Raw genomic sequence first — 23,289 nt, forward strand, 5'->3', positions numbered from 1 at the left:
CACCCTATCAGATCGTCTTCAGAAAACACCAGATTGCTCTTTTCCAAGTTTTGGAAGGCTAGTTTCAAGCTTCAGAATAATCTGTACAAATCAAATCAAATGTATTGGTCACATACACGTGGTTAGCAGATGTTATTGCGGATGTAGCGAAATGCTTGTGCTTCTAGCTCCGACAGGTGCAAGTAATATCTAACAAGTAATATCTAACAATTTCACAAACATTTACCCAAAATACACGTAAATCTAAGTAGGAATGGATTAAGAATATATATACATATTCAGAGCGGCATTGGACAGATACAGTGGTATGTATAGATACAGTATATACATATGAGATGGGTGATGCAATATTACACACAATTAAAGTGACTAAGATACCGTAGAATAGTATAGAGTACAGTTTACACATATGAGATGAGTAATGCCAGATACGGAGACATATTAAAGTGGCAGTGTTCATGTCTTAAAGTGGCAGTGATTCCTAATCTATCTCTGTAGCAGCAGCCTCTGAGGTGCTAGTGCTGTTTAACAGTCTGATGGCTTCAGATAGAAGCTTTTTTCAGTCTCTCGGTCCCAGCTTTGACGCCACCTGTATACCTCGCTTCTGGATGATAGTGGGGTGAACAGGCAGTGGCTCGGGTGGTTGATGTCCTGATGATCTTTTGGCCTTCCTATGCATCGGGTGCTGTAGGTGTCCAGGAGGGGGGGGAGTTTGCCCCAGTAATGCGTTGGGCAGCCGCCCCACCCTCTGGAGAGCCCTGCGGTTGTGGGCGGTGCAGTTGTCGTACCAGGCGGTGATACAGCCCGACAGAATGCTCTGAAATTGCCTCTGGAAAAGTTTGTGAGGTTTTAGGTGTCAAGACAATTTCTTCAGCCTCCTGAGGTTGAAGAGACGCTGTTGCGCTTCTTCACCACACTGTCTCTGTGGGTGGACCATTTCCGTTTGTTTTGTGATGTTACGCCGAGGAACTTGAAGCTTCCGTTCTCGTGTCTGTTAATATGTCACTATGGGCGTTTTCACACAAAGTTAGTTTGCCATAGTTCTATCAGAGTTTGTTATTTGCTACATTGTATATTTTTTCATTTGGTCTGGTCGGTTTCACCATTGCCAAATGCCAAACGAATGAAATTGCCTAAACAAACCATGTGTGCTTCATGCTGGTTGACTCATCATGGTGTTTTGTACAGTACTTAACTGTTGACTCCCAATGTAGAGGCTGCTACGTAACATAATCATTTGAAGATTAAAATGTGTGACTTCTTGCAAGGTCAATTCATGATGTTAGCTTAATAAATTCACCTTAAAATAGGATAAAGTTTAGGCCACCGCTGTGTTTTAAATGTCGCAAAATGCAGACGAAAAGTGAACTATAATGGAGATTAAAAATCTGTGTTATTTTAGCAATGTCAAATAATACAGAGGTTGATTCACTGAAATTGAGTCAATTTGTTCCTCTATTTCTTGAGACAATTTGTCCTCTATCTTTTGCGAATGTACACATTTCTGTGTGACTCACCAGTAGCTGGATGACTTGTCTCTGTAGAGAGAGAAAACTCAAGCTCTTAATAAAAATAATTATCTATTATCTTCGTAAAAAAACGGAGATATAAGTTTGTCAGCAGCAGGCTGTTGAGCTTCATAGTGATATTAATGTTACCCCCCCCCCCCCCCCCCTGAGCCGTAATGGAGGACGAGGGACCGAGTCCTGACTCATAGTGATTATGTTACTGAACCCCCCCTTGAGCCGTAATGGAGGACGAGGACCGGAGTCCTGAGCTCAGTGATATTATGTTATGAATCCCCCCCCCCCCTGAGCCGTAATGGAGGACGAGGGACCGGATCCTGAGCTCATAGTGATATTAATGTTACTGAACCCCCCCCCTGAGCCGTAATGGAGGACGAGGACCGGAGATCCTAGGCTCATAGTGATATTAATGTTACTGAACCCCCCCCTGAGCCGTAATGGAGACGAGGACCGGAGTCCTGAGCTCATAGTGATATTAATGTTACTGAACCCCTCACATTGCAGCCAACAAGAGCCGTAATGAGCCGTAATGGAGGACGAGGACCGGAGTCCTGAGCTGGAACAAGGGACTGAGGCATTCAAAAGTGACCAAAACATCAGCCAGGAAGCATAGGAACTGAGAAGTGGTCTGTGGTCACCAACTACAGAACCACTCCTTTATTGGGGGTGTCTTGCTAATTGCCTATAATTTCTACCTTTTGTCTATTCCATTTGCACAACAGCATGTGAAATTTATTGTCAATCAGTGTTGCTTTGCTAAGGACAGTTTGATGTCACAGAAGTGTGATTGACTTGGAGTTACATTGTGTTGTTTAAGTGTTCCCTTTATTTTTTGAGCAGTGTATTTATTTATATCTTGTTTCCTACTAAGAGGGGTAGTAGTCCTACTCTCAACAGAGTTTTGTGTATATATATATTTTATATCTTGTTTCCTACTAAGAGGGGAGTAGTCCTACTCTCAACAGAGTTTTGTGTATAATATATATATATTTATATCTTGTTTCCTACTAAGAGGGGTAGTAGTCCTACTCTCAACAGAGTTTTGTTGTATATATATATATTTATATCTTGTTTCCTACTAAGAGGGGTAGTAGTCCACTCTCAACAGAGTTTTGTGTAATATAATATATATTTATATCTTGTTCCTACTAAGAGGGGTAGTAGTCCTACTTCTCAACAGAGTTTTGTGTATATATATATATTTATAATCTTGTTTCCTACTAAGAGGGTATAGTTCTACTCTCAAACAGAGTTTTGTGTATATCTATATATATATATAATCTTGTTTCCTACTAAGAGGGGTAGTAGTTCTACTCTCAACAGAGTTTGTGTATATATATATTTATATCTTGTTTCACTAAGAGGGTAGTAGGCCTACTCATCTCAACAGAGTTTTTGGTATATATATATTTTATTATCTTGTTTCCTACTAAGAGGAGGTAGTAGTATCCTACTCTCAACAGAGTTTTGTGTATATATATATGTATATCTTGTTTCCTACTAAGAGGGTAGTAGTCCTACTCTCAAACAGATTTTGTGTATAGTATATTATATATATATTTATATCTTGTTTCCTACTAAGAGGGGTAGTAGTCCTACTCTCAACAGAGTTTTGTTTGTATATATATATTTATATCTTGTTTCCTACTAAGAGGGGTAGTAGTCCTACTCACAACAGAGTTGTTTTGTGTATATTACAGTGGGGAGAACAAGTATTTGATACACTGACGATTTGAAGGGTCTTTCCTACTAGAAAGCATGTAGAGAAGACTGTAAATTTTTATCATAGGTCACACTTCAACTGTGAGAGACGGAATCTAAAAACAATAATCCAGAAAAATCCATGTGTATGATTTTTAATAATTAAATTGCATTTTATTGCGTGACATAAAGTATTTGATGACGTATCAGAAAAAGCAGAACTTAATATTGGTACAGAACCTTTGTTGCAATTACATAGATCATATGTTTCCTTTAGTTATTGACCAGGTTTGCACCACATGCAGCGGATTTTGGCCCACTCCTCCATTACATACCTTCTCCAGATCCTTCAGGTTTCGGGCTGTCGGTGGGCAAATACGGACGGTCAGCTCCCTCCAAAGATTTCTATTGGAGTTCAGGTCTGGAGAACTGGCTAGGCCACTCCAGGACCTTGAGATGCTTCTTACGAGCCACTCCTAGTTGCCCTGGCTGTTGTGCTTTCGGGTCGTTGTCATGCTGGAAGATCCAGCACGACCATCTTCAATGCTCTTATAGTGGGAGAGAGGTTTTTGCCAAGATCTCGCGATACATGGCCCCATCCATCCTCCCTCAAACGGTGCAGTCGTCCTGTCCCCTTGAGCAGAAAAGCATCCCAAAGAATTATGTTTCCACCTCCATGCTTCACGACTTTAGCAGGGTGTTCTTGGGTTGTACTCAACTTCTTTCTTCCTCCAAACACGGCGAGTGGAGTTTTTAGACCAAAAAGCTCTTATTTTGTCTCATCAGTACTCAAGACCACATGGACCTTCTCCATTCCCCTCTGGATCATCCAGACTGATTGGTCATTGCAAACTTCAGACGCCTGGACTGCGCTGGCTTGAGCAGGACCTTGCGTGCGACTGCAGGATTCAATCTCATGACAGCGTGAGTGGTTTACTAATGGTTTTCTTTGAGACTGTTGGTCCCAGCTCTCTTCAGGTCATTGACCAGGCCTGCTGTGTAGTTCTGAGCTGATCCCTCACCTTCCTTATGATCATTATGCCCACGAGTGAGATCTTGCATGGAGCCCAGACCGAGGTGATGACCGTCATCTTTGAACATTCTTCCATTTTCTAATAATTGCGCCAACAGTTGTTGCCTTCTCACCAAGCTGCTTGCCTATTGTCCTGTAGCCCATCCCAGCCCTTGTGCAGGTCTACAATTATTATCCCTGATGTCCTATACACAGCTCTCTGGTCTTGGCCATTGTGGAAGATTGGAGTCTGTTTGATTGAGTGTGTTGTTGTACAGTGTCTGTTTATTACAGGTAACAAGTTCAAACAGGTTGCAGTTTTAATACAGGTACATGAGTGGAGAACAGAGGGCTTCTAAAAGAAAAAAAACAGGTCTGTGAGAGCCGGAATTCTTACTGGTTGGTAGGTGATCAAATACTTATGTCACGCAATAAAATGCAATTTAATTACTTAAAATAAATCATTTACAGATGTTTTTCTGGATTTTTGTTATTAGATTCCCGTCTCTCACAGACCTTTGAAAGCTCGTATTAGAAATAGAATATTACAGCATCCCTATACTATGCTGAGTAGACTGAACCAGAATTTAGAGAAAAACCTTCAAAATCGGTACAGTGTATCATATACTTGTCGTAAATCTCCTTCTCCACTGTATATAATATTTTATATCTTGTTTTCCTACTAAGAGGTAGTAGTCCTACTCCAAACAGAGGTTTGTATAAATATAATATATTTTTTATCTGTTTCCTACTAAAGACGGGTCTGTATCCTACTCTCAACAGAGTTTTGTGTATTAATTATATATTTATATCTTGTTTCCTACTAAGAGGAACTAGGTTAGTCATTCTACTCACAAACAGATTTTGTGTATACTTATATAATATATATTTAATTATCTTGTTCCTACTAAGAGGGAAGTAGAGTCCTACTCCAACAGATTTTGTGTATATATATATTATATATCTTGTTTCCTACTAAGTAGAGTAGTAGTCCTACTCTCAACAGAAGTTTTGATATGTCTATTAACTGTCCTGAGCTATTAATTTATTAATTTATATCTTGTTTCCTACTAAGAGGCGGTAGTAGTCCTACTTCTCAACAGATGTTTTGTGTAAATATATATATATTTATATCTTGTTTCCTACTAAAGAGGGTAGTAGTCCTACTCTCAACAGATTTTTGTTGATATAATATTATATATATTTATATCTTGTTTCTACTAAGAGGGGTAGTAGTCCTACTCTCACAGAGTTTGTGTATATTACTATATATATTTATACTCTTGTTCCTACTAAGAGGTGTAGTAGTCCCCTACTCTCAACAGATTTTGTGTACATATATATAATATATTTATATCTTGTTTCCTACTAAGAGGGGTTAGTAGTCCACTACTCTCACTAGAGTTTGTCTACTGTATATACGTATATATATTTATATTCTTGTCTTCACTACTAAACGAGGGGTAGATAGTCCTATACTCTCAACAGCACGTTTTGTGTAGTACACTACTATATAAACTATCTATTTATATTGTTTACTAGTAAGTAGTCCTACCTCACAGCTGTCTGCTTATAATCTTATACTTGTTTACCTACTTAGGGTAATCCTACTCTACAGAGTTTGTGTATATATATATATATTTATTATCATCTGTTTCCTACAAGAGGGGTAGTATCCGTACTCCTCAACAGATTTTGTGGTAATTATAGTTATTATTTATATCTTGTTTCCTACTAGAGAGGTGAGTAGTCCTACTCTCAACAGAGCGACATGTCTGCCTGGCCTTATCTTTAGGAGGCCTTGTCATTACCTTCACTCCAGGTTAAAATGCAGAGTACGTAGTATTGGTAAGGGTCGATTGTGACTTTTAAGGCTCATGTGAGATATATGGTTAGATAAAGATTCGTGGATATTTGTCTTATCCACAGATTCTAATATGCACCTCCCAAAACGACATACTCAAAGCCTTTTAATAAGTGTGCCTAATCAAGATTGAGTAAATGCACAGACATTTCAAAACATCCCAAGTAGGCATTACTTTCCTCTGGACAGATGTGTCGCATTTTCAGTTCATACTGGTCATTTTCCAAACACTTAAGGTGTAAAAACAGCATAAAGAAAAGTGAGGTTAACCTACCCCCCACCCGAAAGCTCGGGGAGCGATCCAATTCCTAGCCAAACTTAAATTTTTAAAAAGTACTTGGCAAGGTACAGTGGCAGAGATCAGACATATAGAAAAACAGGGGAATGAAACCGTCGGAGGCCTGTCCCAATCTGATTAAGGCCTGTAGGCATTAAGTCTTTTAAAGTCCACTTAAAATCAATAATGAGGAGGAGCCTTTAGGGACCTTCTGACCCGCCTTCCCCTACACAAGGTTTGAAAAGGGTGGAGCGACTGCAGTTGGCCTGGTGTTGTCCTCCTGCTGACGGCCCATTTCAAAGGAAGGGTGGATGCATTCCTTCTACAGGCCGATGTGAGTTTTACATTCATCTGCRTCTTATCTTGCCTTATGCAAGCTATCTATATTAGTCATTGCGGTTACACCCTAGCTGTTGCAAGAACGTGCCTGCAAGCTGGGCGAGAGACAGACCGGAACTAGGTAAAKAGCTGAGAAGTAAACACTGTCTACAAACCTGACTCAGTTACACCAGCTCTGCCAGGAGGAATGGGCCAAAATTCAGCCAACTTATTGTGGGAAGCTTGTGGAAGGCTACCCGAAACGTTTGACCCAAGTTAAGCATTTTAAAGGCAATTCTACCAAATACTAATTGAGTGTATGTAAACTTCTTACCCACTGGGAATGTGATGAAAGAAATAAAAGCAGAAATAAATCATTCTCTCTACCGTTATTCTGACATTTCACATTCTTAAAATAAAGTGGTGATCCTAACTGACCTAAGACAGGGGATTTTTATTAGGATTAAATGTCAGGAATTTTAAAAAACTGAGTTTAAATGTATTTGGCTAAGGTGTATGTAAACTTCAGACTTCAACTGTAGCCATATTAGTCATTGCGGTTACACCCTAGCTGTTGCAAGAACGTGCCTGCAGGCTAGGCGAGAGACAAACTGGAACTAGGTAAAGAGCTGTGAAGTAAACACTGTCTAGGTTGGCCACTTTGATCTCGTGCGACAGTGGAACATGCTGATGATACTTAGAATTTAGAGAAGCTACTCTTCTAGGTATCTGCATTAAGGTAACCTCAACTCATTGGACATRTACATTGATGTAGGTGATCACACCACCAGGGAGTGATCACATGTATATAATCAGCTGTGCCCTCTGCTTGGTCGCAGAACTTACTCTGAAACATACATGCTGTGTTTCCACTGTTCATTTCTGTCTGCAGTTGCATTAAAAAAGGTTTGATTGATTTACTTAAAGAAGATATTGTCTGACTGCTGATTTCACCAATAAGCCAATGATTGACAAGGAACCTACCCCGACACTTGACAGGATGAACCTCTTCATTTGTTGGTTTGTAGCGGAAGTATTGGATGATAAATCTTTTTATTTTCTCGCCATCGTTGCATCCATTTTTCCCAGGATTGAGACCACTGCCAGTAACTTGAAGTGGTTGTAGAGTTCCTTCTGTGTGAAAAGGTATGGCCACTTACTCCTCAGCTCGGCTTAAATTAAATATTAAATAAACTTAAACTTAAATTTCTTAAATGCTGGACTAGCGTTGATGGCACAGCGCTGTAAGTAAATGTTGCTTGCATGAGCTGCGAGAGTTGTCCTCTGTCACCTCTGCTGGTCCTTCTCTGGAATAACGCTGCTCCATTTCCTTACGCTTTGCCTCCAAAGTTTCTTCCGTTTCTTCTGTGGGAAAGTCAGGCTGCCATCTTACACAGCCGTATTTGTCAGTTGGCCCTCTTGCACTGACTACAGTCGATGAGCCTGAGAGTGTTTTTCTCTTTCTTAGCCGTACCAAATCAAATTTCAAATCAAATCAAATCAATTTTATTGCTCACATACACATGGTTAGCAGATGTTAATGCGAGTGTAGCGAAATGCTTGTGCTTCTAGTTCCGACAGTGCAATAATATCTAACAGGTAATCTAACAATTCCCATCAACTACCTAATACAGTAATCTAACAATTCCCCAACAACTACCTAATACACACAAATCTAAAGGGGTGAAAGAGAATATGTACATATAAGTATATGGATGAGGATGGCCGATTAGCATAGGCAAGGTGCAGTAAATGGTATAAAATACAGTACATACATGTGATATGAGTAATGTAAGATACGTAAACATTATTAATGTGGCATTATTGAAGGTGACTAGTGATCCATTTATTAAGAGGTTAATTTAATTCACAAACAAGGTATCGTTCAACTCAATCAAACAGAGAAAGAGATTGATGCACTCTCTCTGGGGAGGGATATTGTCTTTGTTTTTTGTCTGAAAGTCTATCTTTGATGTACTGGATGGTCTTCTGGATGCTCTCTGGTCTCCCTCGTCTGGAGCTTTAGGCTTTTCAAGAGTATCTGATTGGACTCCAGTGAGATGCCCAGAAGGAAGCGGAGGAAGAGGTCTAGGTGACCGGTCTCGCTGTTCAAAGATTCATCCACCGCACTCCTATGCAAGTCATGCAATGTTTTCTGTAGCTGCTGAGACCTCTGTGTTGTGGCCTGTAGTCTTCATCCTCGCTCCAGCTATCATCCCTGTAGCCCTCATCACTGTCACTAGCCCATCATCCCTGCAGTCATCGTCCTGCAGTCATCATCCAGTAGTCCATTCCCTTCGAGTCATCATCCCTGCAGTCATCATCCCTGCAGTCATCAATCCCTGAAGTCATCATCCTCGCAGTCATCATCCCAGTAGTCATCATCCCTTCAGTCATCATCCTGCAGTCATCATCCCTGCAGTCATCATCCCTGAGTCATCATCCCTGCAGTCATCATCCCTGCAGTCATCATCCCTGTAGTCATCATCCCAGCAGTCATCATCCTTGAAGTCATCATCCCTGAAGTCATCCTCCCTGCAGTCATCATCCCTGTAGTCATCATCCCTTAAGTCATCCTCCCTGCAGTCATCCTCCCTTCAGTCAATCCTCCCTCCAGTCATCATCCCTGCAGTCATCATCCCTGCAGTCAGCATCTCCTGAAGTCATCTCCCTGTAGTCATCATCCTGCAGTCATCATCCCTGCATGTCATCTCCTGCAGTCATCCTCCCTTCAGTCATCTCCCTTCAGTCATCCTCCTTCAGTCATATCCTGAAGTCATCATCCCTGAGTCATTATCCCTGCAGTCATTATCCTTAAGTCATCATCCCTTAAGTCATCCTCCCTTCAGTCATCATCCCTGAAGTCAGCATCCCGAAGTCATAACCCCCGAAGTCAGCATCCCCGAAGTCAGCATCCTGAAGTCATATCCCCTGTAGTCATCATCCCTGCAGTCAGCATCCCTGAAGTCAGCATCCCTGAGTCAGCATCCCTGCAGTCATGTTCCCTGTATCATCGTCCCTGCAGTCAGCATCCCTGAAGTCATCCTCGCTTAAGTCATCTCTCCTGAGTCATCCTCCCTGAAGTCATCCTCCCTGAGTCATCCTGCCCTGCCAGTCATCCTCCTGCAGTCATATCCCTGCAGTCATCCTCCCTGCAGTCATCCTCCCTGCAGTCATCTCCCTGAGTCATCATCCTGTAGTATCATCCCGTCTCCAAAATATGTGTCTCCAGAAACACTGTAATTTTTTCTTGGTAGCTCTTGGTAGTCTCTTAAACAAAATGGGTTGACATTTTCACTGGCATATGAGGAAGCAACATAGAGTGCTGCAAAGAACTCTTGAATGGTGAGATGCACAAAGCTGTACATCTTTGCTTGAAACATAGAGTCCTCCTCTCTGAAGATCTCTGTGCACATCCCTGAGAGAAGAAGGCTTCATTGACATCAATGCCACACTCTCTCAATAGTCTTCAGAAAACACCAAATTGCTCTTTGCCAGGTTTTGGAAGGCTAGTTTTCCAAGTTTCAGAATGATCTGTACGTCAGGCTCTGACAGATTACGAGGATTGGTTCGTTTTTCCCATTATATTTCTTGTTCTTCATGTTTGTCAGAGTGAGTAGGAAGCGAATGTAATCTCAGTCAGAGGGACTTTTCCATGGTCATTTTGCTCAACATTTTCCAAAAACCATGGCAGTAATCAACAGAAGAACGGTATGTGGCACATGATGTGGAGGCTTCTTGATGTCTTTATGTGGGAGATGATTTTGTGGCCAGGTTCTCATCATCACTGAATCTCTTCTTGAAGTATTCTTCTTTCTGTGGGTCGTTGAATCCTCGAACTTCAGTGACACGGTCAAAACAGTCGAGGGTATCTTATCAACTGCTGCTGGTCGGGAGGTTATCCAGAGGAGAGCTTCAGGAAGCATATTCCCCTTGATGAGGTTTGTCAGCAGCATGTCCACTGATGTTTCTCGGTTACATTAGACAACCTCTTGTTGTTATGGAAACACAGTGGAAGTTGGCTTTCATCGAGGCCATCAAAGATGAATACAACTTTACCGTCGACCACCTTCTTTGCGTCCTGCATATCTGTTAGTTCAGGGTGGAAGTCACTCAGGAGTTTCAAGAGATTGCAGTCATCTTTGATCAAATTCAAGTCCCTAAATGGAAGTCGAAGACAAAATCTACATCCTGATTGGCTATTCCTTCTGCCCAGTCAAGGATAAACTTCTGCACTGAGACTGTTTTTCCGATGCCAGCGATGCCATTTGTCAGCACAGTTCTGATGGGTACCTCTTGTTTGGATTGGGATTTGTCATTATGTTCCTCTGTCTTCGGTTCTAAAGATCTAAAGATGTCATTGCAGTTGATTGCATCGTCTTGAAATGCTTTGGTCCGAGCCGTATCTTCAATCTGCCATACCTCATGCTCTTTATTAACCCCTTCACTCTCCCCAGCTGTGATGTAGAGCTCTGTGTAATCTTGTCAAGCAATGTTGGTTTCCCCGTTTTCCAAGCCCCTCAAAGATGCTCCCAAACTTCTTCTTCATGTTGGAGCTTTGTTTGTCCTTGACTTTTGGCAGCTCTTCATCTAATGAGGAAAGAAAATTGATAGTGTCGTTGGATGTATAAAGTATCTTTACTTCAGTATTTTAATCTGCAGTATTCAGTAACTTAACGAACACAATACCTTCAGTTACTGGTTTCAAAGTCCAATTTCCTGCATGGGCGTACTTTATGAMTGTGTTTGTGTGTCTGTGTTAGTCTACAATTGGTACATCCAATTTTGGACTTTAAAATTAATTATATACTGTATACCCATTGATTCTTGAAGAATACAACTTACAAATACCTGTCGTACTGTCGTACCCTTTCAGAACACAACATATTAGCTTAATTGTATTATTTGACAGGGACACTGCATATTAACTAATCAACATTTCTGTAATAACTGGTCTTGTTTTTGTTGAGCTACAAAAATAACAATAAAGAATTGTCTTACCAGCACCATGTGAAGGCATAATAATATTGATGTTGTGATGAACTGAACCTGCAACAATGCAGCCAACAAGCTGGGGTGCAACGACAACAGAACCACCCTGAGCCATAATGGAGGACGGTGGATGGGCAGGTTGAGCCATAATGGAGGACGGTGGATGGGCAGGTTGAGCCATGATGGAGGACGGTGGATGGGCAGGTTGAGCCATGATGGAGGACGGTGGAGGGGCAGGTTGAGACGTAATGGAGGACGAAGGACCAGAATGCTGGGCTGGAGCGAGAGACTGAGGAGTCTGATCGATGATATCAGACAGTCAGTGTCCTCCCCCTGAGAGAGACAGAGAGACAACATAACGAGTAAGTTTAACAACAAAAACATTTGAGTATGCTAATAGGTTCTTAGCTTATTGGTTATGACAAGGTAAGATCATTGTAAATATTTATGTCCTATATTCAATTCGTTGAAATGACTTGAAATCTTACAGACTGCTAGTGGCTTTATCATAACACACAGGGACCTGCAGTACAGACTAGTGGCTTTATCATATCACACAGGGACCTGCAGTACAGACTAGTGGCTTATCCAATAAACACAGGGACCTGCAGTACAGGACTAGTGGCTTTATCATAAACACAGGGACCTGCAGTACAGACTAGTGGCTTTATCATATCAACAGGGACCTGCAGTACAGACTAGGGCTTTTATCATAACACACAGGGACCTGCAGTACAGACTAGAGGCTTTATCATAACACACAGGGACCTGCAGTACAGACTAGTGGCTTTATCATATCACACAGGGCCTGCAGTACAGACTAGTGGCTTTATCATAACACACAGGGACCTGCAGTACAGACTAGTGGCTTTATCATATCACACAGGGACCTGCAGTACAGACTAGTGGCTTTTATCATATCACACAGGGACCTGCAGTACAGACTAGTGGCTTTATCATATCACACACAGGGACCTGCAGTACAGACTAGTGGCTTTATCATATCACACAGGGACCTGCAGTCCAGACTAGTGGCTTTATCATATCACACAGGGACTGCAGTACAGACTAGTGGCTTTATCAATACACAAGGGACTGCAGTACAGACTAGTGGCTTTATCATATACACAGGGACCAGTCTTGTCCCATCGCTGCAACTCCCATACAAACTCGGGAGAGGTGAAGGTCGAGAGCCGCGTGTCCTCCGAAACACAACCGCGCAAGCCGCACCGCTTCTTGACACAATGCACGCTTAACCCGGATGCCAGACGCACCAATGTGACGGAAGGAAACACCTGGCGACCGTGTCAGTGTGCATCGCGCGGCCCGCCACAGGAGTCGCTAGAGCGCGATGGGACAAGGACATCCCGGCCGGTCAAACCCTCCCTACCCGGACGACATTGGCCATTGTGTGTCGCCTCATGGGTCTCCCGGTCGCGGCCTGCAACACACACCGTAATCGACGGGATCTGTAGTAAGCAATTCTTATTGTAACGCAGACCGCTGCGCACTCAGGAGGCCCATAATCATCATTTTTAATAGCTTCCAATCACATTATCAAAGTGTATTACTTTTTCAAAATTCATTCATATTCATCCTTTTACAGCTGTGGTTATTAAATCACGTGGAGATCCAATTTTCAAATCGCTTCCAGCTGTCCAACAACATATACATCTAAAATCCTCTAAAACCACTACTGACCTCCTCCTCTATAGTACACCATTACAATCCTCTAAAACCACCTACTGACCTCCCTCCTCTATAGTACACCATTACAATCCTCTAAAACCACCTACTGACCTCCCTCCTCTATAGTACAACCCATTACAATCCTCTAAAACCCTACTCCCTCTCTCTATAGTACACCATTACAATCCTTAAACCACCTACTGACCTCCCTCCTCTATAGTACAACCATTACAATCCTCTAAAACCACTTACTGACCTCCTCCTCTATAGTACACCCATTACAATCCTCTAAACCACCTACTGACTCCCTCCTCTATAGTACACCATTACAATCCTCTAAAACCACCTACTGACCTCCCTCCACCATTAGAATGGCCATTTTCATTTAACTGATTTTACATTAATATTTATGGTCTAATTTTCAATCCTCCTATCCATATGAGCTACAGATCTACAGGCAAGTGCAGTGGATTCTCTTGACCTTTCACCTTTAAAAAATAAAAAAGATTAATCCCCCTGGTCCTCTTGAAAATGTGTTTCATATTACTGCTCTGGTTACTGATTCACGTCCAGATCTACTTTTCCATGGCTTTATATCCAGATGTTTTGGAAATCTACCACTGAAAATACTTTCCAATATTGTACATTCAGTGCATATAGGAAGTCTACACCCCCCCCCCCTTGGATTTCTTACATTTTATTGTGTTACAATGAGTTTAAGTACAAAAATACTCTGTAATGTCAAAGTGGAAAAGTCTTTACATTTTTTTTTAAGATGAGGAAAAATAACCCTAATATACCTTGATAAGTTTTCACCCCAATGAGTCAATACATGTTAGAAGCACCTTTGGCAGTGATTACATCTGTGAGTCTTAGGTAAGTCTCATAAGAGCTTTGCACACCTAGATTGTGCAATTTTGTCCATTATTCTTTTAAAAAATTATTCAAGCTCTGTCAAAGTGTTGGGGTCATGACTAAGACAGCAATTTATTTTTATTTTGCCATAGATTTTCAAGCATATTTAAGTCAAACTCAGGAACATTCACTGTCTTCTTGATAAGCAACTCAAGTGTATATTCGGCTTTGTGTTGAGGGTTATTGTCCGGCTGAAAGGTGAATTCCTCTCCCAGTGTCTGCTGGAAAGCAGACTGAACCAGGTTTTTCTCTAGGATTTTGCCTCTGCTTAGCTCCACCACACATCTTGAAAACTCCTCAGTTTTTGCCAATGACAAGCATACCCATACCATGATGCAGGGCCACCATGCTGGAAAATAAGGAGGCAGTTACCCTAAACATAAAATAAAAATGATCTTTATTTACTAGGCAAGTCAGTTTAGAACAAATTCTTATTTTCAATGAAAGCCTAGGAACAGTGGGTTAACTGCCTTGTTCAGGGGCAGAACAACAGATTGTTTTGCCTTGTCAGCTCAGGGATTTGATCTTGCAACCTTTTGGTGACTAGTCCACTGCTCTAACCACTAGGCTACCTGCCGCCCAAGGTTTTTAATTTAGGCCAAAAAGTATTTTTTTCTTCTTCAGATGAACTTTAGTGCCTTGTGTGCATATTTTGGGAATATTTTTTTCTTGTATATTTGTATTCTTCTTTTCACTCTGTTATTTAGGTCATTATTGTGGCGTCACTACGATGTTGTTGCTACATCCTCAGTTCTCTCCCATCACAGCCATTGCACTTTGTAACTGTTTTAAAATCACAATGGTCTCCTTCCTGTCCTTCAGCTCATTTCAGAATGACGACCGTGCATTTGATGTGTCTAGGTGGTTTAATATCATCATCCACAGCATCATGATTAACTTGACCATGCTTAAAGAGATATTCAGTGTCTGATTGGTATTGTTACCCATCTACAAATCATATCCTTCTTTATGAGGCTTTTGAAAAGCTCTCTGGTCTTTGATGTTAAATCTGTGCTTGAAATTTAATAGTTGACTGAGTGACCTTACAGATGTTATATGTATGGGGGACAGAGGAAGGTGTAGTCATTCAAACACCATGTCTACCCCTAATTTCACACAGAGTGAGTCCATCTACAGTGCCTATAGAGAGTCCACACCCGCTTGAACTTTTTCCACATTTTTGCTGCCTTAAAATGGCATCTCAGTCTCCGGACTAGAACCCAGATTAAAAACCTGTGGTTTGAATTGAAAAGGGCAGTCCATAATCGCAGACGGGAAGGATCTAGAAGGTTCTGTATGGAGAAATGTCTAAGAATCCTCCCAATGTGTTCTCCAGTCTCATAAATCATTTGATAAAAAGGCTCAGTGTCTTTGTAGAAAATCAAAGACGAGGAATTTGAGAAAAGATAAAAGGTGTCCTTTGATAAGAGACGTCAAGGAAATGACATTATGGTAAACGTATCGGTGCTCATCGGCCATAAACATTACACAACAAGTTGGAAATCGCAAACTCAACAAAGAGTGGTTAGGAAGGAATCGGAGACGTGGCTAACTGCAAGCATGCAACTGGGAAGTGGGAATAATCGAGCTCTGACAGGGAAATACGTTTTGAATGGTCATCCAATTCGGAATTGTAAATCCGGCCTCTTTCTCTTTCTTTGATGACAAAATTTGTCACGAAGGCCCGCCGCGCCACCACTTTGTTCAAGTGAGCACAGCACAACAAGGTGATTCAAAATGTCTTATATCTGCTGCATAAATGGTGTAATATGCCAGGGAGATATGTATACTGTAGCTAAGAAGTAATACTAAGTGTATGTTGTGTAGTAAGATGTTAGTAGCCATGTAACTCCCCTAATAATTTGGTCTATTTTCACCTCTTAATTTCACCAAACGTTACTGTTCTGACTTGGTGGTGCATATGTAGCCTATAACCTGTTTCGAGAAATGTAATCATCTAATATTGTAAGAGCTTTCATTGTCTGCTTGTATGTTCTCTTTATTTATCCTACACCTGACTTGGTGTACAGGGAAGAACTGTAAGAATGGCCCATGTTCTGAATACTGTTGCTGTACATTTCAAAGCGCTTAACAAATAGTATAATTGACTACGTCAGTCCTAGATTGCTCATTATTGTATTATCGAAATTATGGATTGCCGCTTATCGTCCCTTATGTCATAGTTTGTACATCTTAATTGTCAGTAGAAACCACATTTGTTTAAGCAAGTCAGCCATATCAGCTATGTTTTTTAAAAAGCAGTAAATGAGGCTGAATGTTTGTGCCAGAACAGGCTCCGCTGATAGCCAGGTGTAGCAGTGGTAAGTTGTAGCTTTATGTAGGTCGTAACACTTTGTGGCCACCGTTTGTCACCGTTATAGTGAATGAATGTATTGTTTACAGTTGTGTTGTGTAATGGCTTTGCTGACATGCACCAAAATATTTAGTTTTTTTGCCCACACAAAATGTACATGCTAAAATCGCCACTGTCCACAACAAGTCAATTTGATCGGGGGAAATGCGCATATTGTTTTTATGCAGATATTACAATATTCACATTAAAATCTGTCGCCAATTTGATGGAAACCTAGCTTATGTTTCTATTAACTTGTCAAATTTTTTGTTGTTGTCAACATTTAGAAAGTTCGCATAGAAAATTGATTCGACATTGCCTGCTAGGGTGCGTTTCCAATTAACTATCTTGTCTCAATAAAAATAGCTTTGCGTAATGACATCACACCTAAAATAAAATGCGCATTAATGAATGTGTGCCCTCCACCTATCTGTTTCATGTCTCAGGTAGCCTGTTGCCCTCACCTATCTGTTTCATGTCTCAGGTACCTGTCTGCCTTCCACCTATCGGTTTCATGTCTCAGGTAGCCTGCGAAAGCCAGCATGGATAGAATGCAATAATTGACTAATATTTGCCATATTCTAATCATTCTCATGTGCCAACGTATGCCCGGCCCGTGCCATGCTGAAACGTGCACTCTATTAGATCTTGAAAAATGTAACGGTGAAACTTGCCAGCCACCAGAAGAAAGCAAGGCGAAGCAATTCAGGATTCTTTAAAGTCGGAACAATCCTTGTCCTGTTAATAAATTATTTTTCATAGTTGGAAGTGGCGCTTAAAGTTACATGATGACATCACGTGCCCTGCGTACCTTCAAAAGTAGCCTATTCGGTATTATCATTTATTCAAGAAACATCGTTTCCATCATACTTTGTCAAATAAAGTCCAACAAAAGAAAAATCCACACGTCGATCTTTTGAAAACGTCTCCTATATCTGCGTTTCCGTTACACATGACGCAATTATTTATATATTTTTTTGTCCGACATGGCTTTTGTCGATACTCCATAGAAACCTGCCTAGAGAAGAGATACACTGTATTATATGGCATAAGTAGACTAAGTCTGTCCTCCTACCTAAAGATGAAGAAAAAAAGATTCACCTGATAATTGTTTCTTCGTCTGGCATTCTTTTGATGGTCTTTCGTTTTTACTTCCTTGTTGAGCGCTATTTGCGAATTTTGAAGTTAACGTCAAAGTTACTTACTCTTTTTGTGGGACATTAACCGATAATAGCCTCGTTCTGTATTTGTCTATGACTAGTTAAATAGGTCAACAATAGTCCTATCCATGACGTTAATGAATATAATAGCCCTTGAGGCAGAAGAATTGGAAACGGGCTGGGCTTGTCAGGAAATCATAAGAACCCGCCCTTCTCTGTTACTGTGTCTCGTTCTCATGTACGATTGGTCGCTGGACTATGGGGGGTGATTCATGCCAGAATTAAGCCTCGTGAAGCTACTGATGCCTCTCACCAAGCCACCTAAAGTCTTCCTAGCGCCATAAAATAATGCCATTAATTAATATGGACTGTCAATGGGACAAGTTTGTTTCTAAGGCGTCAAACTGCGGACGTGTTCACGTAAGTGACACGTACACATATGTAGACGTAGTGTTCACGTGCGTCACGTGTCACGTGTCAGTTTTGTTATGAATGATCTTACCATGAACGCCTTAAAAACGTCTACATGTTTTAGGTGTTAGTTTAAGTGTCTGTTTAGTTCATCAATTTCATTTGTCGATTTAGTTAAAATAGGCCTATCACCTCAAAGCAAAAATTATTAGGCTAGTTGATATCAGCAGCCACCATTACTGTGTAGATATACCTATTTCTCACATCAATACAAAATAAGGGTTTCTTGGTAGCCTAATGGTTAGAGCATTGGGACAGTAACCAAAATGTTGCTAGATCGAATCCCAAAGCTGACAAGAAACTTTTTTGTTGTTGTTTTGCCTGAGCAAGGCACTGTTCCCGGTGATTGAATATATGGATTTCGTTAAGGCATCCTCCCGCACCTCTCTGATTCAGAGGGGTTGGGTTAATGCGGAAGGCACACAACTGATAGGTATCCCCTTTCATTTCTTGTTTTGGAGGTAGCCTAGGTCTCTAGTGGCGCATTCAAAACAACTCACAAGTCAGCAATCTCTGACTTCCGACTTCAGTGCGTTCAAGAGACAATGGGAACTCTGAAAAAACGAGCTCAGAGGGATTTTTGTTTTGTTTTAACAGTCATCCAACTCTGAATCTCTGGCATCTTTTCTCTGACCTGAAACCACTGATGTCATGATTTGACCTCGTTTTCTCCCCATTTCCCAGTTTACCGGATTAACAGATGCAATTCTTTGTCCTATACATTTCTTGTAGAGATGTTTTATGGATAAAAGCAGGGTTGAATTGAGAGGGTATGTGAGGATATGGGCCTTGTTATAGAGACGTGCAAAAAGCATATGCTACCACTTGTTGGCTTAAACATAGGAAAAGCAACGGTCCAGATTTTATAAGCGTACAAGGCTATAACAATGATAAAACTCCACTGTTATTTCCACAGTCTACTAGCCTATCGAAGATCTTGCGCAGCCTAAACATCAAAGGAAAATGTGGTTGGTTTATTAAATGCTCTGCAATGTAGAACTAATGCCTAATGCAAAATAGCAAGTAGTTAGAATCGGTATGGGTCTATGCATCGACCAAACAGCTTAACAGATAAAAACATGTATTATTCAGGAGAATCCCATTGAATCAGGCTATTCCAGTGCGGTTGCATTCTTACGCATATCCTTAGACTAAACGGAACGAAAACAGGCTTGTTTTGAATGCACAATGATATGATGAAGCCTGAACATTTTAAGCTGTTTGTCATTGATTTAGCCCACAATTGCCTACAAATTTGATACACACGAATACCTATATATAATCTGGAATTGACAAACAAAAAGCCTGACGAGGATCCCGAATTTCCCCCACGTCATATTTATGACCAATTAGGCTAAATGTATTCCTATTCATTTGCATAGGCTAACTATTGTGATTAATGTTATTTACRATCTTCTGCTTTTAATGAATAAACAGGCATCAGGGTAAACATAATATCATTTCAGTGCCCTCCACACACACATTAATGCTACTTACCTTACAGATCAGAAAGTGAGCAAATTTCCACTCCATTCATATGCAAATACATTTGAATCACATACAGTGATTCATACACTGGCTTGTCTGGCTGGCATGTTTTCATTTTAAACAGGCATTCCCTTATCTACACTGAAATCATTTTAGACCTTAATTATGATTTTGTTTAATCATAGCTCATTAGTACACCCTTGTGGTTGAATATATATATTGCATGTCTTATGATACAATGAATCATGTTGAACTAACAAATACCATCAKGGGATACGTTACAATTTACAATAACGAACACCYTATGAAACAGCTGTGAAAACCAATCTAGCAATATTTTAGATTTTAATACATAACCATTGATCTTTTTTTGGTACATGTGTGTCAATTTACTTTCTGATTTTTTTGTACACTCACATGGAAATCATAGACTGAAATACAAAAATCTGGTGTGTGGAATAGAGAGGAGGGAAGTATTGTGTGGATGGGAGGTTCTGCCTGTTTTTCAACAGGTTGTCGACTCGAAGAGGGAAACTGCAATGTCCAGGKGCTGCTGCCCTCTTTGTTCTGAGTGTTTGCAGTGATAGTGTTTTTATAGCTAATCTGTTCAGCTCACATTGTGCCCAGTATGATAGTTGTCTTGCTCTTTCTTAGCAGATAATGACAACTTGTAGCTGATGTAATGAACAGTTGGAGGGTGGTTTGTAATGGAGGACATCAGGTGGATCCATGTCTGGGTGTTAGGCAGAACCCCTAGGTCCTGGAGAACAGGAGCAGAGTAAAGGGAACAAGGTAGGAGACAAACGTAAACAAGCAAACACACAGGTTAAATGATTATCAGGTATGTAAAAATACAGTTATTGAATGATTTAATTTAAATGTTTGATTAGACATGCAATAATGTTAATGAAGGACAGAAAAGAAAGGATACCTGTCTAATTTTTGATGTCAGTGGGGGTTGGTAAGGGATGGTCCCTGGAAAAGATAGAGAGATGAGTTATGAGAGAAACTCCAGGGTGGTGTCATGACCACTGGAGTCATCCACCTTAACAGTACCTACCTGGAAGTGGCGGTTACTTAACGTGACCCAGTGGTTAGCCTTGAGATTGACTATTTGGAGACATCGCAGATGTTAATAAGGCGTTTGTATCATGTCAGGTGGTACGGGTTGCCTAGGCTTATATATGTCCCTTATCACCCCCCATACAGGACCGTTGGCTACAGCAGCACCTGAAAACTAGGTCAATCAATGTGTGGCGGCTCTCCTACATCTGGATGCGTGTGCAGCAGTCTACTGCATGGGGACTACTGTGATGGAACAGCTTCGCAYAGCAGAAAGAATGGAAATAACTTCCCGAAAAGCGGTTGTCTCCGTGGATCAGTATACCACTACAACTCATCATCCCCAAGCCCACTGATGCCAACGCAGCAAGTGACCGCGCATTGCTCGCAGRGGCAATAAGGACCAACACCTTAATTATCAGGCCGTGGTGACATAGACGGTCTCAGCACAGCAGTCACAGCAATTATGCGCCACAACACAGCAACAATTAGGATTTAAATCGCTGTTGTTATATTTTTTATTTCTTAAGCTGGCAGCTGCTGCTGCGGTAACACCCCTCTTTGTAGATCGCGTGCACTCCTCCCTCCTCCCTTCCTCTCCTCGGCTCTCCATCCTTCCTTCCCGGAACGGCGGGGTGGACTGGTGGGGCTATGGAGGATGCAGGTGAGATGAGGAAGACATCCACGGTACCGGAGATTAAACCGTTGGATCAGTACGACTTCAACCGAGCCAAGGTGTGCGCCAGTGTCCGGTGGRTACTGGCGAAGTCATACGGATCCGCAGGTAAAATGGGCTTTATTTATCATGGGCGATTTACCGGTTGACGTTTCTCCCGTTATTGATGCAGTTGGCCGGTGTCCGTGGGCTATAACGGGGAAAGTGCACGTTTTCCCCAGGGCGTCTATTGGACAGAATCATGGATATTTACTGTTAATAACAATGGAATAATTAGATTTTATTCGAAAAANGTACACCATGTATTTTTCATAAATGTTTTATGATGAGTATTTAGGTATTTCAATTTGGTCTCTGTAATTGTTGTAGCTGCTTCGGTGCTATACCAATTGTAGCTGCAATGTAAAACTATGATTTATACCTCAAATATGCACATTTTTCGAACAAAACATAGATTTATTGTATAACATGTTATAAGACTGTCATCTGATGAAGTTGTTTCTTGGTTAGTTTGGTTGGTTCTTGGTTAGTTTGGTTGGTTTTGTGCAAGCCACCTGTGCTGTGAAAAATGTCTGTGCTTTTTTGTATTTGGTGGTGAGCTAACATAAAGATACGTGGTGTTTTCGCTGTAAAACATTTAAAAAATCGGACATGTTGGCTGGATTCACAAGATGTTTATCTTTCATTTGCTGTATTGGACTTGTTAATGTGTGAAAGTTAAATATTTCTAAAAGATATATTTTGAATTTCGCGCCCTGCACTTGAAGTGGCTGTTGTCATATTGTGCCCGACTTCGGGCTTGCAGCCCAAAGAAGTTAACGGAGGACAGAAAAGAAAGGATAGCGATCTATTTGTTGATGTCAGTGGGGTTGGTAAGGGCTGGTCCCTGGAAAAGATAGAGATGAGTTGTGAGAGAAACTCCAGGGTGGTGTCATGACCACTGGAGTCATACAACTTAACAGTACCTACCTGGAAGTGGTGGTTACTTAACGTGACCCAGTGGTTAGCCTTGAGATTGACTATTTGGAGAAACCCCTTGGCCAGTGTTGGTACTGCTGACAGCATGGTGATGCCGCCCACCACGAAGCAGAAAATGCAAATAGTTATCTGATATTTTTATATTCACCTTAACGGATGTTGATCCCAGCTAAGCACAGGAAGCTTTCCCGGGTCTCGCCTTCCTTTCGTCCTTCTTCCAAGCCAAGTCATTCGCCCAGATGTCCAAGCACTTGGTCCCCTTGATTCTTCTCAGGTGGCTCTCCTTCTCACGCACCCTGTCCATGTTCAGTCTCACCTTGATTGATCATAGAAATAAATGCAATTATATTTCATATTATTACAAATACATCTCTTATATATCTCAAGGAAAAGACAGAAGAATCAATTAACAGCGGACAATCATTTTTACCTGGTCAAAAACCTCCACATCCTTCTCAGTCCGTGTCTGAAGGTGGTTCGACAACTTCCACCACATCAGGTGGAGGATCAGTGACCTCAAAGTACGTTATACAAAAACAACAAAAGAAAAACACTAAGTCAGTCAAAACAATGTCGAAGTGAGTTAGTGAGATAGTTTAACAATTTCATTCTTCATTATGGAGAACGACTAAGTTCTGGAAAACAAGACGGTTTCTCCTTCTCATCATTTTTACCCTATTAATTCAGGTATGGTAACGGTGCAAAAAGGCAATATGAGCGTCAGAAAAGTATTGAGGCTAACATGGTTAAGCTGTACAAGGTAGTCCCATGAGTTTGGGTGATGTTTGAGAGGAGTTTTCAACTGAG

General features: G+C 41.1%; 1 protein-coding gene and 1 pseudogene across 1 annotated transcript in view; one reads left to right on the forward strand and one right to left on the reverse strand.

Moving 5' to 3' along the window:
* Positions 1-9,871: 9,871 nt before the first annotated feature.
* Positions 9,872-11,519, reverse strand: LOC139025517 (NLR family CARD domain-containing protein 3-like; annotated as a pseudogene).
* Positions 11,520-20,987: 9,468 nt separating this feature from the next.
* The window catches only part of LOC112074756 (calmodulin-regulated spectrin-associated protein 2-like), a 21,801-nt gene continuing 19,499 nt past the window's right edge, over positions 20,988-23,289 (forward strand). The window contains exon 1 of the mRNA XM_024141865.2: positions 20,988-21,612. Coding sequence (XP_023997633.1) covers positions 21,480-21,612 — 133 coding nt within the window. The 5' untranslated portion in view covers positions 20,988-21,479. The remainder of the gene's footprint in view (positions 21,613-23,289) is intronic.

Source organism: Salvelinus sp. IW2-2015, unplaced genomic scaffold (genome assembly GCF_002910315.2).
Source record: "Salvelinus sp. IW2-2015 unplaced genomic scaffold, ASM291031v2 Un_scaffold2800, whole genome shotgun sequence".
In the NCBI taxonomy this organism is placed as follows: domain Eukaryota; kingdom Metazoa; phylum Chordata; class Actinopteri; order Salmoniformes; family Salmonidae; genus Salvelinus; species Salvelinus sp. IW2-2015.